The 14000-nt window shown below is 36.8% G+C and overlaps 1 protein-coding gene across 1 annotated transcript in view; it reads right to left on the bottom strand.

Moving 5' to 3' along the window:
* The window catches only part of BRD1 (bromodomain containing 1), a 60230-nt gene that overhangs the window by 10944 nt on the left and 35286 nt on the right, over positions 1 to 14000 (bottom strand). The window contains exons 9-10 of the mRNA XM_084276375.1: positions 1338 to 1473; positions 47 to 174 (exon numbers count right to left, since the gene is read on the bottom strand). Coding sequence (XP_084132501.1) covers positions 47 to 174; positions 1338 to 1473 — 264 coding nt within the window. The remainder of the gene's footprint in view (positions 1 to 46; positions 175 to 1337; positions 1474 to 14000) is intronic.

Here is a 14000-nt window from a genome sequence, read left to right as displayed (position 1 = left end):
AATATAGCTATACAATTCCATTAACAATACAATTATTTATAGTTACCAGCGGCAATTCTTGCTGCTTTGGCATAGTTTCCATTTTCAATGCACGATATCAATTCACTTCGGTCTTCCAGTGTGTGTCTCCGTATCAGTGCAGGTTTACCTTTGCCACACTTCGGTAGGTTGAAACTACAAAAAGTATTAACATTAAAAACATTACTTGCTAATTGACATTGTGCACTATAAATCAAGACTTCGAAAAGCCATCAGTACAGAGTAAAATCAGAGCAGCAAGCTCTAACAGATTGTATGTAACCAACGCAAACAAGAACAAAGCGAAAGCAGCCCCAGACTGTTTTCATACTCGGAATTGCCTGGTTATCAGCAGGAGACAAACAGCACACAACTGCACCTCAACTGCTGCACAGGTTATACACGAATAAACTATTGAAGCTGCTTTCTCTCCAGTGTTTTGGTGGGTATCAGCCAGATGAAAACATGTTCCCTCAGCCCCAACAGCTTCAGTACATCAGAAAGGCAATTATATTCTCTCTCATTTTTCACTAACAATTCAAGCCTTTCCATTGTGGAACGTGTATACACAAGAGATGCATTTTGCTGCTGAAAGCCTGTTTGACATGAGTGCACTAACACCATTCCCTTGAACAGTTTAATGATCTTGAACACATGAATAGAGCTGCTTTTTTTTTTTCCCTTTTCCTCTCTAACAGATTCACCCCATCATAGCCCAGGACTGGAGACAGCTACCCTTTATCCAGAGATTAGGAAGATGTGCACCACTAGTGATGGAGAAATATTTATCAGTGGTGGCAGAGGTGATGACTCTGACAGTCCTATCTATAACAACAGATCTCCTAAAGAAAAGGTCAATAGTTGGTATACAGGTAATACCATCCCTGCAGTAATCCAAATCCAAGACTGATAATCTATAGTTACACAGCTACTGAATTTACCTTCCCTGAGTATAAAACTCTGCTTTGGAAATTGATTCTCTCCTCCCCTCACCAAAATAAACACACCTAATTTTAATGCTCTGGATTAGCAAGGCAATTACAACAAAATACTATATGCACAAACATATGTGCATATCTATACAGAGCAAGAGAAGCATAATCAAGTATACAGTGTAACTGCCTGGACCTGCCATAACCTGAATTCAACGAAGACTTACTAGAAATCCTAAAAGGTGTCTCAGATTTGACACACAACTGAGAGAATTGCAATGTACTCCTTCTTTTTCTAACATTCGTGCAATCCTCTGATGTGGGTCACCAGCAGCATAGAAAACATATATTCAGTCTCAAGTTTGTATTTCCGATTTACAGTTTTACCTTGAGTTACACAAAAGACTGTTACTAGATGAAATACTAGATTCTGATGCACAGCGGCGACGAGGTTCAACTTTTCTTCCTGGAGTATCATCTAACGCTCTCTCTTTGCTCCCATCTCCAAAACCATTTGACAGACCTACAGCATAACACAAAAATAAACTGCATCAAACTGGAAACCACACCGTTTTCATTAACAACTTTTTGCATTCACACACTGTATCATTACTGTTCTCTACTTCAAGTATTTTGAAGTGATGCAAGAGAAAGAACTTGAACATCAACAAAATATTTCATTTCAAAATTCAGCATCATAAATAGGAGGCTCCTGTAGTCTAAATTTAAAAGATAGGATGGAAATTTGGGTAGCAAGAAAAAGGTGGAAGATTATAATATGGGAAATGCCAAATGGGATATCAAATCAGTCACTGTATGTAATGTTTCCAACTATTAAGACAGGTTGCAGAAGCTGGGTAGAAAAAACACACCAAAATAAGTTACTAATCAGGTAGATTCACAAAGTCAACACAAGACTCCTTTGAATACAATGTTACAATGGTAAGCCAAGAAAGACTTAAAATCCTTTTCATCATCATAGCTTTTCCATTTTAGTAAATTCAGACCAACATAATAATTTTTTTTCTCTCATCAACAATCAGTAATACACACACACATATTACTGGTTTTGACTATCCTTCCCCTGGCACAAGTTTACATACACCTGAGGATATTTTAATCCCATAACTGTAGTGAAAACTGATGAGTTACCACCAGTCCTACTCTAGGTTTGCTAATTCACAAATTGTGTAGTTCTTATTCAACCATCTCCATATTTGACTAGAGAGATGAAGGTTTATGATAGCATTTTGAAGACTTTCCCAAAGTGGGTAGGGATGAGGAAATAGGACTTTAAAAAGAAGAAAAAAAAAAAAAAAAAAGAAAAAAAAAAAAAGGACAATCCAAAATAGACTTCAGAGTATCTACAGAAATGAGCTGGATAAAGACCCAGTACTAGCCTGTGATCAGCTACTCCAAGCTGTAGACTGAAAAAAGAACACAATTTTAACACAAATCCAACCCTGAACATATTTATTTCCTTACAATAAAGTTTTTACTGAAGGCATATGACCTGCATGCTTCTCATAATGCAAGAAAAAGCTATCAGTTCCAGCCATCCTATTATCAGATTCTCAAAGGTCATCACAATCATTGTTCATTCAGACACAGTCAAATAAGCTTATGTCATTTCACGTGCCTCTCCACAGAGCATTATTCTATAAGAAAATTATGGCAGAACTCCCTTTATGAAGTTGTAATTCTTACAGTTTGTTTGCTACGAAGACCTCTGCAAGGAACACTGACAACTAAGGAATCTGAGCTAGCCAGTTTACTTTGTATGATCCAGTTGTATTCCAAAGCATTTCCACACAGTGATTTAATGGATTTCGCCCTCCACTCCCAGGAGACCTTCTGTTTGGATTATCAACACAATTTTAGATTATTTAAGAGAATAGGGAATATTTATTCAGTGGTCTGGAAGATTTACAGATAAGCATTTTCTTTCATTGTCATTTAGTTGACATTGTAGAACATTCAGTTCAGAGTGTTTTTGCTTGATAACTCCTGTGTTTGCCTTTTATTTCCTCTCCAAGGGGAAAAAAAAATAATTGTAAAGGTTCCATTTCTTGAGTGTTCAGGCACCAAACTACGTGCTATTGATTAGTCTTGTTCTCATTCTCAGCAAGTCAGTACAAATTAAGGAGGACTTCAGTCCTAGACTATGATGAAAGACCTGTCAAAACAGAGTATACTTTACCAGAAACCTTAAATTCCCCTACAAGCTATCACAGTACACTTCACCTAGAATCTGAAATGAAAAACTGAAAAATATTCTGCAAAGATTAAAATAATAATAAAAAAAGGATATTTTTGGTCTCTGAAAATAACTGGGTTTGATTGTTAGATACCCTGTCAGGCCTATTTTCCAAGTGAGGTGTATGAACTGTTTTGTTTTCATTCTGCCACAAGCCAGAGACACATTACCCAAATTATCATTCAGGCATGTAGCCAATATAAATCAGCTATCAGCAGAAACAAGTGAGATCATAGCTTAAATTTTTAATGTAAAGGCAGATAAAGTCACTACTGGTATCAGAACCAGAGCAGAGCTCAGGTTCCAAAAGAACTAGGGAAGTGGAAGGAAACATCTGTTTATTCTTTAAGAGTAAGTATAAAATATTTAACTGTATGTACACCAAATATGACTCAGCTAAGTATCTCTACCTACACTGGTCCTGGATGTTTATGTCTCTCCTGGACAAAAGAGAATTAAGCAGGAGTGCCACATCTTGATTGCTTTCATCAGTTTATGACAGTACTGCCACCGAATTGGGACATTTTGATGCTCTCAGTACCTTGCAATGGTTTCTGCCTGATTGCTGATACTGAGAAACAACAGACATAACCTACATCACGTGTTTAATGGCTCCTTTAATGGCTAATGTAGGTTTCTAAGATTACAGTACTCAACATTTTGTCAATTTGTGGAATAGTTACTAAGAGGGGGGAAAAAAACCCCATCAAACCACTTTTCTAACAAGTAATATGAAAGTGAAAAGAATTTAGAGCTGCTCAGTCACATTTCTCTCTTGCTTGCAAAAGTATGAAAAATGCAGAACGTGCAGGCTACCAGCAGGAGTAATCTTCCTGTACATCAAGCCCTGAATCACATGAGCTTATGCAACCTATGGGCCTCAAGTTTATACTGTCCACTTTCCAGAAAGTATAAAGAATAGGCATTATTTTAAGAAAGATAACCTCAACACTTATTTTAAACAACACACCCTCATACCTAGTCAAAGATGCAGCAGTTTCCAAGTGACCTTGCTACCTGACAGAAAAATTCTGGCAAGAAAATGTAAGTGCTTTACGGTATCAATGATGGGGAAAAAAAGAAAAAAAAAAAAGAAAGAAAGAAAAAAAGAAACAGATTATTACATTTACATACTATAACTGGAAATTTGGGTTTTTTTAATTGCTACAAAACTTCTCCCATGAATCAAGAAACAACTAAACTCCTGGAACTAGTAGAATAAGAGATATTAAAGATCTCTGTTTGCTTTAAGGAATTTGCATTTTATTGGCTCAAAAGATATTACACTAAGAAGGTCAAATAAAATCCTGGGAAAAGAAACTCATCCTGCTTTTGCGGATTAGTAGCCTGGGTAAGCCTTCAACAAACCTGCATGAGCCGTTTACATCTTCCAAAAGCTCATGATTTTATTAGATCAACTGAGCTTTCTCTACAGTCTCAGTGAGGAACTTTATCAGGTCAGGTACTGAACTTCATACATAACCCCTACTCACCAACATCCCTGATTAAAAACAACCTCCATCAAAAACATTCCAAACATCAAACTAAAACCTTTCAGCATTGGATTATTCCCTTTTATTTTCCTGTGTCTTAAGCTCTTTAAAAAGCAGCCTACTCTCAGAGGCAGAGCTTCCTCATTAAAAAAACCAACAAAAACAAAGGGAAAAAGCACTGCCACACAAACAAAAAATCTACACCCCCTCAACAGCCAAAGAATTTGCAAATATTGAAGTCTGCTATGGCAGGGTTGCTGCAATTTCTAACCATCAGCTCTAGACTTCAATTTACATACAGTTTACTGCCACATCAATCACAGCATATAACACATACAACTTTAAAAATAAACACTAACAAACAACTGTAAACTAAGGGAAGCAAGCCAAAGAACAGCTTGATACTTTTTCACAGGTTTCCCACTGTCCTGAAAATTGTATTTATCAGGGAATGTTTCAATTTTTTCCTCAACAGAAGCTGTTTGTTCTCAAACTGCCATTAAAACTTCCACTGACTACCTATATCAGGCAAGTTAGAATCTTGTTGCCCATATTAAATTAATGGAAGCAGGAAAAGATAACTCTGGAAAGACAGCAGAAGTTGGGAAAAAAAGCAACAGAGGAAAAAAACCTCAGGATAGTCAAAGGCACAGTGTGCTCCATGACTATCATCATACCTTGCAGTTCTGCTGAAATAAAGCAGCAGAACTCGAATACAATTATTCTAAAGCAATTAAAACTTCATGATGCATTGCTTGATGCAAATCAGAAGCATACCCAAATGTAAGATTAAGTGCTGTAGGAAAACCACAGCTGAATAGCTGAGAAATAATGAAAACTGATAAATTAATTACAGCCACTAAAATGTGGGAGCATTCAAAAAACAACTGCACACAGCACACCAGCACTCCTGTAACACTACTTAGGTTAATTTTACCAAGCAAGGACTAATCAAGTCCTGACTTGTGCACTTACCCAGCACGAGTAGTATTAGTCTTCATTAAAATATATGTATTTAGAAAAAAGTGTAATTAAAATTACATAAATGCACAAAAATAGGTAAGGCATTTTTTGTACATTTTTACTCCTCCAGGGAAGATCAGACTGGATTTTGGGGAAGGGAAGAGGATGGAGATGGAACATTCTTAACTAAGCTGCTCTCTCTTACAGAGCATGTTCTGGGAATAAGAACGCTGGGACTGGTAAAAATGTGCGACCAGTTTGTGTCACATATACTACAACATGTACAACTTTATCACTTACGGAAATGGGGCAATATATTGAATGAAGAGCATAGTTTCATATATGTCAAAGACTTCCTCCAACAGTGTTCATATTTTTTTTGTTTTAAGGATGGCTGGTGTCTCCAACATGATCCAAAATAATTACTTCAAATGTAATTGTCTTTCTGCGTTCCAAAATGATCATTTAATTGAATTCCATTCCAAGTTGAAGATAACAGAAAATAATTAGGATCCAAAGAGATAAATACCCAGCATGATATTAGTTAATATGAGAACCTGGAAGACAGTGAAAAAGCCATTAAGTCTCTCTGACAGGAAACAAGAGCTTTCAAATAAATAAGCCACCCTTACAGCAGCGACCAGAGACAGTGAGAATGATACAAGCGTTCCAAGTATTCTAACACTAATACTCAGCTAAAGTTTCATAAAAGGGCAAAACTAGATTAAAGGTTTCACTTTCACTCTGTCCTCCTCAAAAAAGAAAATATATTCAAGTCACAGAAAGCATAGAACACAACCTCCACGTGCATGATATGCATCAAGAACGTGATTCTGAAAATCCCTCAAGAATAAGGAGGGGGATGACCCTAATTTATTTAAGAGGATCTATACATACAGGTGTGCACAGATGGCATAAAGGAATAATTTAAGGTAATAATCAGAAGCTCTGTATTTTTATGTGTGCAAACCCTGAAAATGGGTGTATTGCAGTAATAGGAAGGCATCCTGTGTCTTTTTAAAATGTGAATCTTAGAGTAAACCTATAAATGTCTACTTCTAACAGTAATATTTGGAGAACAGTAAGAATATTAGACACAATCCTTCCTAGAATACACAGAGGAGTATCTGAGCATGTCAAAGCTTACAGTTCTTAAAACAGTCTTCAGTATGCAGACAAAATGGGAGCCAGTGACTCACAAAGACGATAAAGTTTGGTGTGAAGAGTCCCCTTGGAAATAAAGCTTTTAAAAATGCTTAAAATTTGGTCATGGCCAAAGATAGCAAAGAAAGCTTAGCGTGAGCCCACGATGTGGCACCTACACAGTAAACAGCAGCAGCTTTCAAGAGCCTAAACAGAAATACTTCATCTTTGTTGGTCTGAGTAACATAATGAATACAGTTTGGTGGCTCACCGAACAGTTTGATATGTTTCAAAAGAATGTTTAAGAATTCATCCTATAACTACTAATTTTCTTCTAAACCTGGGAGAACTGTTTCTGGCTACGCTGATGAGAGTCTGTGAAAACAGCTGAATCTGACTTGCACAACAGGAAAGAAAACTAATCATCATTTATGACTGCAGCTTTCACAAGGTAAGGATTGCCTGTTGCTCTGTGCACTGCAACGACAGGATCACTGTACTGTAGGACGACTGTTCAAGACATTTGAAAATACACAAGTGGGAGGCAACAATAGTGTAGGAGTAGGAAAACATTCCAGAAAAATCTGAAAGGGAAAAAAGAGCATACAAGAGAAATGTTTCTCAAAAACACATCGTAAAACTTCTAGAGAGAATATCAGCTGTTCCAGTGATACAGAAAAAAATGATGACAGTAGTAGTATAGTAGAAAATACTATTAAAAATTGCAAGCACAAAACTTGAAGGCTTTAAAACTAATTTTATAAATTGAATTTTTAGTCAGTTAGTTTGTATGTCATTAGTTTGTATGATTTATGACATGTAAAAATGCAAACAGATGATTGTAAAAGTACAAGATTTAAGTGCCTGAATCACACGTATAGCAATGCTATGTCATTTAGGATCCAAGAAAGTCAGTAATATTTACAATCATTTAACCACTAATTGTCTTGGCAAAGACTACTTAGTAGGATTTAAGATCAGAATCTTTTTTTCCAAACATTTTTTTCTGAATTATTCATAACTCAAACAGTAAAGATCATTTGAAAAAATACTTTCCTACACATTTTCCATTTGAAGATTTCTACTTTATCACCTACCAAATCTTGATATAAATTAAAAGAAAGAAAACTTAAAGTTATTAAAAACTTCAATCAATAAAGATTATTTAATACTCAAAGTATATAATGAAATAGCATCTAATCAATATACTGCATTAAGATCCCAGTGCCTAGCAGTTTTTCAGAGCTGCCCAGCAGGACCTACCAAGGCAGGGAATTCCATTTCCTAAATGGAACTAGCTTCTTTTTCTTAAATTACTATCTAAAGGATTTTATACAGAGCTTTTACCAACACAATTTCTTTTTTGAAAGTAAATGTTTCCCTGTAATTGTGAGAACACAATTGCAGGGTATGGCATCCAAAGAAAAAGAAACACATAGACAGGAGAACTTCAGAGCTCTCCTATGTAAGCATGTCCAGCAATCCTACTCTATTAAAAAGAAACAATTTACTGTTTGCCTTTAATAGTTACTTAGAAATTTCAGTTCTTAATTTGTGTGTAGTAGAGAGAGCAGAAACTGAAACTGAAGTTGGTGCCTGAAAGAAAGATGAAGGCAGAAACGTTTACCAGAGATCTGCCTCGCCTAAGATGACATACAGGACAACTTGGTAAACTCCAAGTCCTTGAAGTTACACAGCTCCTTTTTTGGACCTAATTTTCCAGGCCTTGAGAGGCATTTCACACAGGGAGTTGAAAACTTCAAGTGACTCTGTATGAAAGATCCCAGTGCTTACTATAGTCATAATCCTTCTGTAATAGCTTGTGCTGTACCTGAGGAGGTGCACGACATGAATCCTTTGGAGACTCTAGCAAAAATTAACAGTGCTTACAACCCTAAAATTGTCTTTCTGGCTTCAATGAATGGAGCAGCAAAGACAAGACAAGAGGCTTCACTGCTCATGCAGCCAACCTGACAGTGTCGGAAACTTCCTCAAGTAAGATAATCAAGGGCCCATTAAACACCAACCCAGCTTTGCTATTTTTAGGCAGCACAGCACTGAATGCAAAGAGTGTAAAGTAAGGCTGACTTGCATATGCACATCTTTGTATCTAATCAGATGAATCTGTAGTGTTGGTTGTGAGACAAAGGTTAGTTTTCAACATCTGCTTTCATCTCCAATTTTTTTCCAATGACATGTTGTTACAAAGTGATTTCTGAGTGGCAGCTGTATTATTACAGCTTTTGAAGGAGGGGGAAAAGGGTAAGTAAACAAAAGAAGAGGAGAAAAAAAAAAGGAAGGGGAAGAGAAAGGAAAATTAAACCGGGGGTGCATATTACATGTTAGGATAGCACAGCCTGGCAAAATTCAAGTGACAGCATGACCAATGTGCACTGTTTTGGTACCAACAAAATAAAAGCAACTCACTTCAAGTATGTTACCTGTTCTTGAGTAATTTTTTTTAAAATTTATTTGTATAGGATACCTTCTTACTTGCATACTTCCTCTATGCACACTGAAGAAACCACATCTGGGTACTACATGGGCAACACAGAACAGAGCTATCAATTAAGAATATCCAAAAATATTAGACTGCATGTATGATGCAGTAAAGGATTACATGCTACCATAATTACTCCTTATGCAGCACCCTCCTCTACACATGTAACTATACAATGTATTCTCATCCACAGGGACAAAATGAAGAAAAGGGGAAAAAAGAAAAAGAAGAGATGACAAAACCCACAAATGTGGTGGTTTTGCCCCAACCAAGAGCCAGGCACCACGCAGCCCCTTGTTCTTTAAGAGGGATTGGGGGGGAAGGGGAACTGAGGGAGGGGGAAAGGGAGCGAGAAGAAAACCCAAGGAAACAAAACCTTGTGGGTTGGAATAACGATAGTTTACTAGGCTAGCAGAAAGATAGATACAGTAACAACAACAGGACTTCATAGCAAAACATATGAAACGGGTGATAGATGATGCAGTTTCTCACCGAACCACACAACTCAGGCCGTGCAGCTCAGAGCCATCCTGAAAGTGGACTGTGCCCAAAATCGTCCTGGAACTGCCTCCTTCTCCCCCCACCAGTCCCCCTTTTACACTGAGCATGATGTAATTTGCATGGAGTACCCCCTTGGCCAGCTTGGGTGACCTGTCCTGGCTGTGTCCCCCTCCCTTCTCTTTAGCAGGGCAGTATGAACAACTAAAAAGCCTTTGACTGCTTGGCAACAACTGAAAATATCAGTGTGTTATCAGCACTGCTCCCATCCTGACTCCCAAACACGGCATTCCATCCACTGCTAGGAAGAAATTAACTCTATCCTAGCCAAAACCAGGTCACAAACACACACAGACACTTTTGAGACACATTCATCTTGCAGTCAATCATGCTGTGGAAACTGTCTCCCTCTCTCCCAGTCACAATCGATTGTGCCCTAAGTCACTGGTATTTTTTACTTCCAGGTTCAGTGCCTGAAGTTAGCGTTGGAGTCACCGGATTCATTTCTATGATCATCCACCTCTTAGATCTGTAGGACATTATGTGAGGACTGGACTAGATGACCTTTCAAAGTCCTCTAGTACCCAGACTATTTCATGATCTTCCAAACAGGAATTCAGACTTTTTTAAAATACCTCCAAATGAATCCCACATTCCTCTGTTTAACCATGTGCACCGCACAGAAAAATTATTGTTAAATGCCACACATTAAGCACACAAGGGACTCTGACATTTTATTTTTTAGAAGGCCAAGAAATGAGCTAAGCATTAAAAAAAGCCAAAAACCTAAACAACCCAACCAAACAAAGAAAAAACAAACCCACCCCAAAAATACCCCGCAATGCCAGAATACAGTAAAGGCTCCACAATTCCTAAAGGATCAAGAAAAACAGAAGGGCATCTAAAAATACTTTTATTATTACAGAAGATTCAGTTATACTAGTCTAAGAAAACACAGCAGTTGGGTGCTAAAAATTAATCTCAAAAATAACAAAAACAAATAATTTTAAAGAAATTAACAGGTTTAAGACCCCCAAAAATAATCTAAAAATATAAATGCATATTTTAAGTTATGCATGCGTACACTTCACAAGCTTTGAGAAAGGACAACCCCCCTCATATATCACCAAGACCACTCTTGACTGCTGCTCAAAATTCCCTCTAACTATATAGGAAATAAGCAAAGGATTTTAAACGGTGGGGAAGGTAATACTATGGTTCTTTACATGAAATAACCCAAAAAGGAACATTTATTCTCTTTAATGTCACTGCAATTGCTGGCTGGTATAAAATGTTTCCTTTCCCCTCTTTCTGCCTTATGCACTTTATTCCACATGTACTACAAAAGAATCCTCTTTCTCAAAATTTTTCTGAAAATTAAAATGGTAAAAATTTTAGTATGACTGACAGAATTCCTGTATAAAGCTTAAGCAGTCCAAATTAAAAAAAAACAAAGAAATGCAGCATAAAGTTTTTTTGTTGGTTGACTTTTTTTTGTTTGGGGTTTGGAGGGTTTTTTAAATTTTTTGTTTGGTTTCTTTTTGAAATTTTTCTCCTTAACTTGGCTGATTTTCTTAGTGAGTGGTTAAAATCTCTTAGTGCTCTACCATCCCATTAACCCCTTCCCCCATCACCAAAACCCCACTTATCCCCAAACTTGTCAAAACCAAAGAAAAACACACTACCACATCTCTCCCCCCACAACAGTTTAGATACTGCTCTAGTCAAGCTTCACTTTTCTCAGCTTCTTTGGTACTTATGGATTGCTGTGCAGCCAGGTTTTATCCTGATAGCCAAGCAGCTGAGCTCCTGTAGTCCCCAGGTTGCTACACTTACAAATTTAAGAAACCGGGTATAAATCCTTTCAGGCCTTTACAATCTCCAATGCTTTGTTTGCATATACACCTTACAATGTTTTATGTTCTGAAACTCCTGAAGGCAGACAGCTGAAGGTTTTGGACATCACTAACAGCTTCAATAACTGAATTTTACATCAGATTTTACGGGAAACAATCACTATGCTTTAAGAGAAAAAAAAGAAAATAAAAGCTTCAGTCAAAATATAAGAACTCTGTCAGTAGATTTAGTCAAATTACTGCAACTTACTCAAGAATATACACTATCATTCCTGTCTATGTTAACTACAGTCATTATTCCTATGTGTTTTTTCACATCTACTTTAGTTTGTTATCTACTTAAGAGGACACAGGTTATGTTGATAGATATGCATGTTTTACTTTAATTTCTTCCATTTGGAGAACGGTAATTCACTGCTGCACATTATGAAGCTTCACTTTTAATCATTGGCCTGTGCTCCAGAGAGCCAAAGATTTCACAGAATCACAGCATGGTTTGGGTTGGAAGGGACTTTAAAGATCATCATGTTCCAACCCCCTGCCATGGGCAGGGTCACCCTGCACTAGACAAGGCTGCCGAAAGCCCCACGCAGCCTGGCCTTGAACACTGCCAGGGATTTATGAGAAATCTAGTATATATGAAATTATGTGAAATGCAAGTGGAATTCATATATGGGCTACTCACAAACAGTTCTTAGGTGCTGTCAAACATTTTTTGTAATGATAGTGCAGAAACAAAGTCAACTTTTCTCAAAAGCTGACAACTACACACAAAGTACATATTAAGAAATAATAAATTCTCCCACTCCCCAAAACCTGCGTTTTTTACTGTGTTAAATACTTTAACTCAGTGATCCAAACTACAAATATTTTTTTACATCTATTTCAGGGCTTTCCTTCTGTGTAGCTGGAAGCAAGAATATTAAGTAAATTGTTTGTTTCACTGACATCTTCTATGACTGCTAACTAGCCAAGAAATAACAGAAAACCCACACACTATAATAATCACTATTTGCAATCCTAAATTGAAATGATTCCTTTGGGATAGTATATTCTGAATACTTAGGTTCTAATTAAAATAGACTGTACAAACACAGGAAGTCTGAGTTACTATCCTAAATTTACAAAAGATTAATTAGGTGGCAGATAATACCAAAAACAACATGAAAATTTAATCTGGATCTAATCTAGTATTTTATAGTACTCAAAAGGTATCTCACAGTCATTTGTTCCAGGAGTTTATTTTACCAGTACACAACTGATACAGGCAATTTTAAATGCGTGGTAAAATCCACCTTTTATCACTTAATCAGTTTTATTTTTCTCAAATATAATATTTGCACCAGCTAATTTCATGATGAAAAGGATTAATCTTTGTAACAGTAGAGCAAGATTAAGTATACAACAGATATTTTGAAAAGGTCATTGAACTTGTCACAGCAAAGATTTAACATGCCTGAACGTCAAGAATCATCCATCAGTGTCTGATAGGATCAAAACTTCCTAAGTAAAACAACTTATCATCTTTTTCAAAATGCTAGATACCTTATGAAACAAAATCAATATTCATCAAGGATGTCTTAGAAATTTTTAAACACATCTTTCCACTACGCAGTTGTCGGTTTCCACACAGAAAGTATGGAGAATGATGTGACTGACATATTGAGCTGTATGTGTGTGTGTGAGATAATGTCCTAATAGAACACTACGAAAATAAAACTTAGGGTTACATGATACGACTGCTTATTTTTCAAACAAAGATTCACATAAAAAGGGAGGTCAGAGTGAACTGCTTGCACTCCTCGATGGAAGTCTAAGCCATGTACAACAGTCCCCTATTTCTTTAAAAAGCTACTGCTTCAATGATTATTTTACATATGAAAACCAACACCACATGGGACACCATACTTACAAAGTGGTATGCCAAGGGATCCTTTACATGCCCTTCTTGAAACTAACTGGTAAGCCCACCAACTTCAAAGTAATTTAAAAAAGCATAATAAAAGGCAGTCTATAAGAATAACAAAATATCAGACAATGTAGATGCAGTTTTACTTAGCTAATTAAGCTTTAGAGTCTTCCTTTGAACTTCTTAGTGTAAGAATACATATGATTGACATGAAAGGGGGAAACATTAAGGAGACTGAATAAGGTGAAGGACAACAAGGCATCCTTAAGCAATGGTAAAAAACCCCCACGCTGGAAGGAAAACAGATCTGACAGTCCAGCTCTTGACCACTGTAAAATGTCAATGCTTTGTTTGTAAAGCAAAGTCCTTTTTAAAGGACTTTTTTCCTGTATCCACTAGAATTGGGGGTATTCAACATTCACACCAGTCAG

Source organism: Gallinula chloropus (assembly GCF_964237585.1).
Source record: "Gallinula chloropus genome assembly, chromosome: 1".
In the NCBI taxonomy this organism is placed as follows: Eukaryota; Metazoa; Chordata; class Aves; order Gruiformes; family Rallidae; genus Gallinula; species Gallinula chloropus.
The sequence above is the reverse complement of the archived record's forward strand: the minus strand, read 5'-3'. Positions and strand labels throughout refer to the sequence as shown.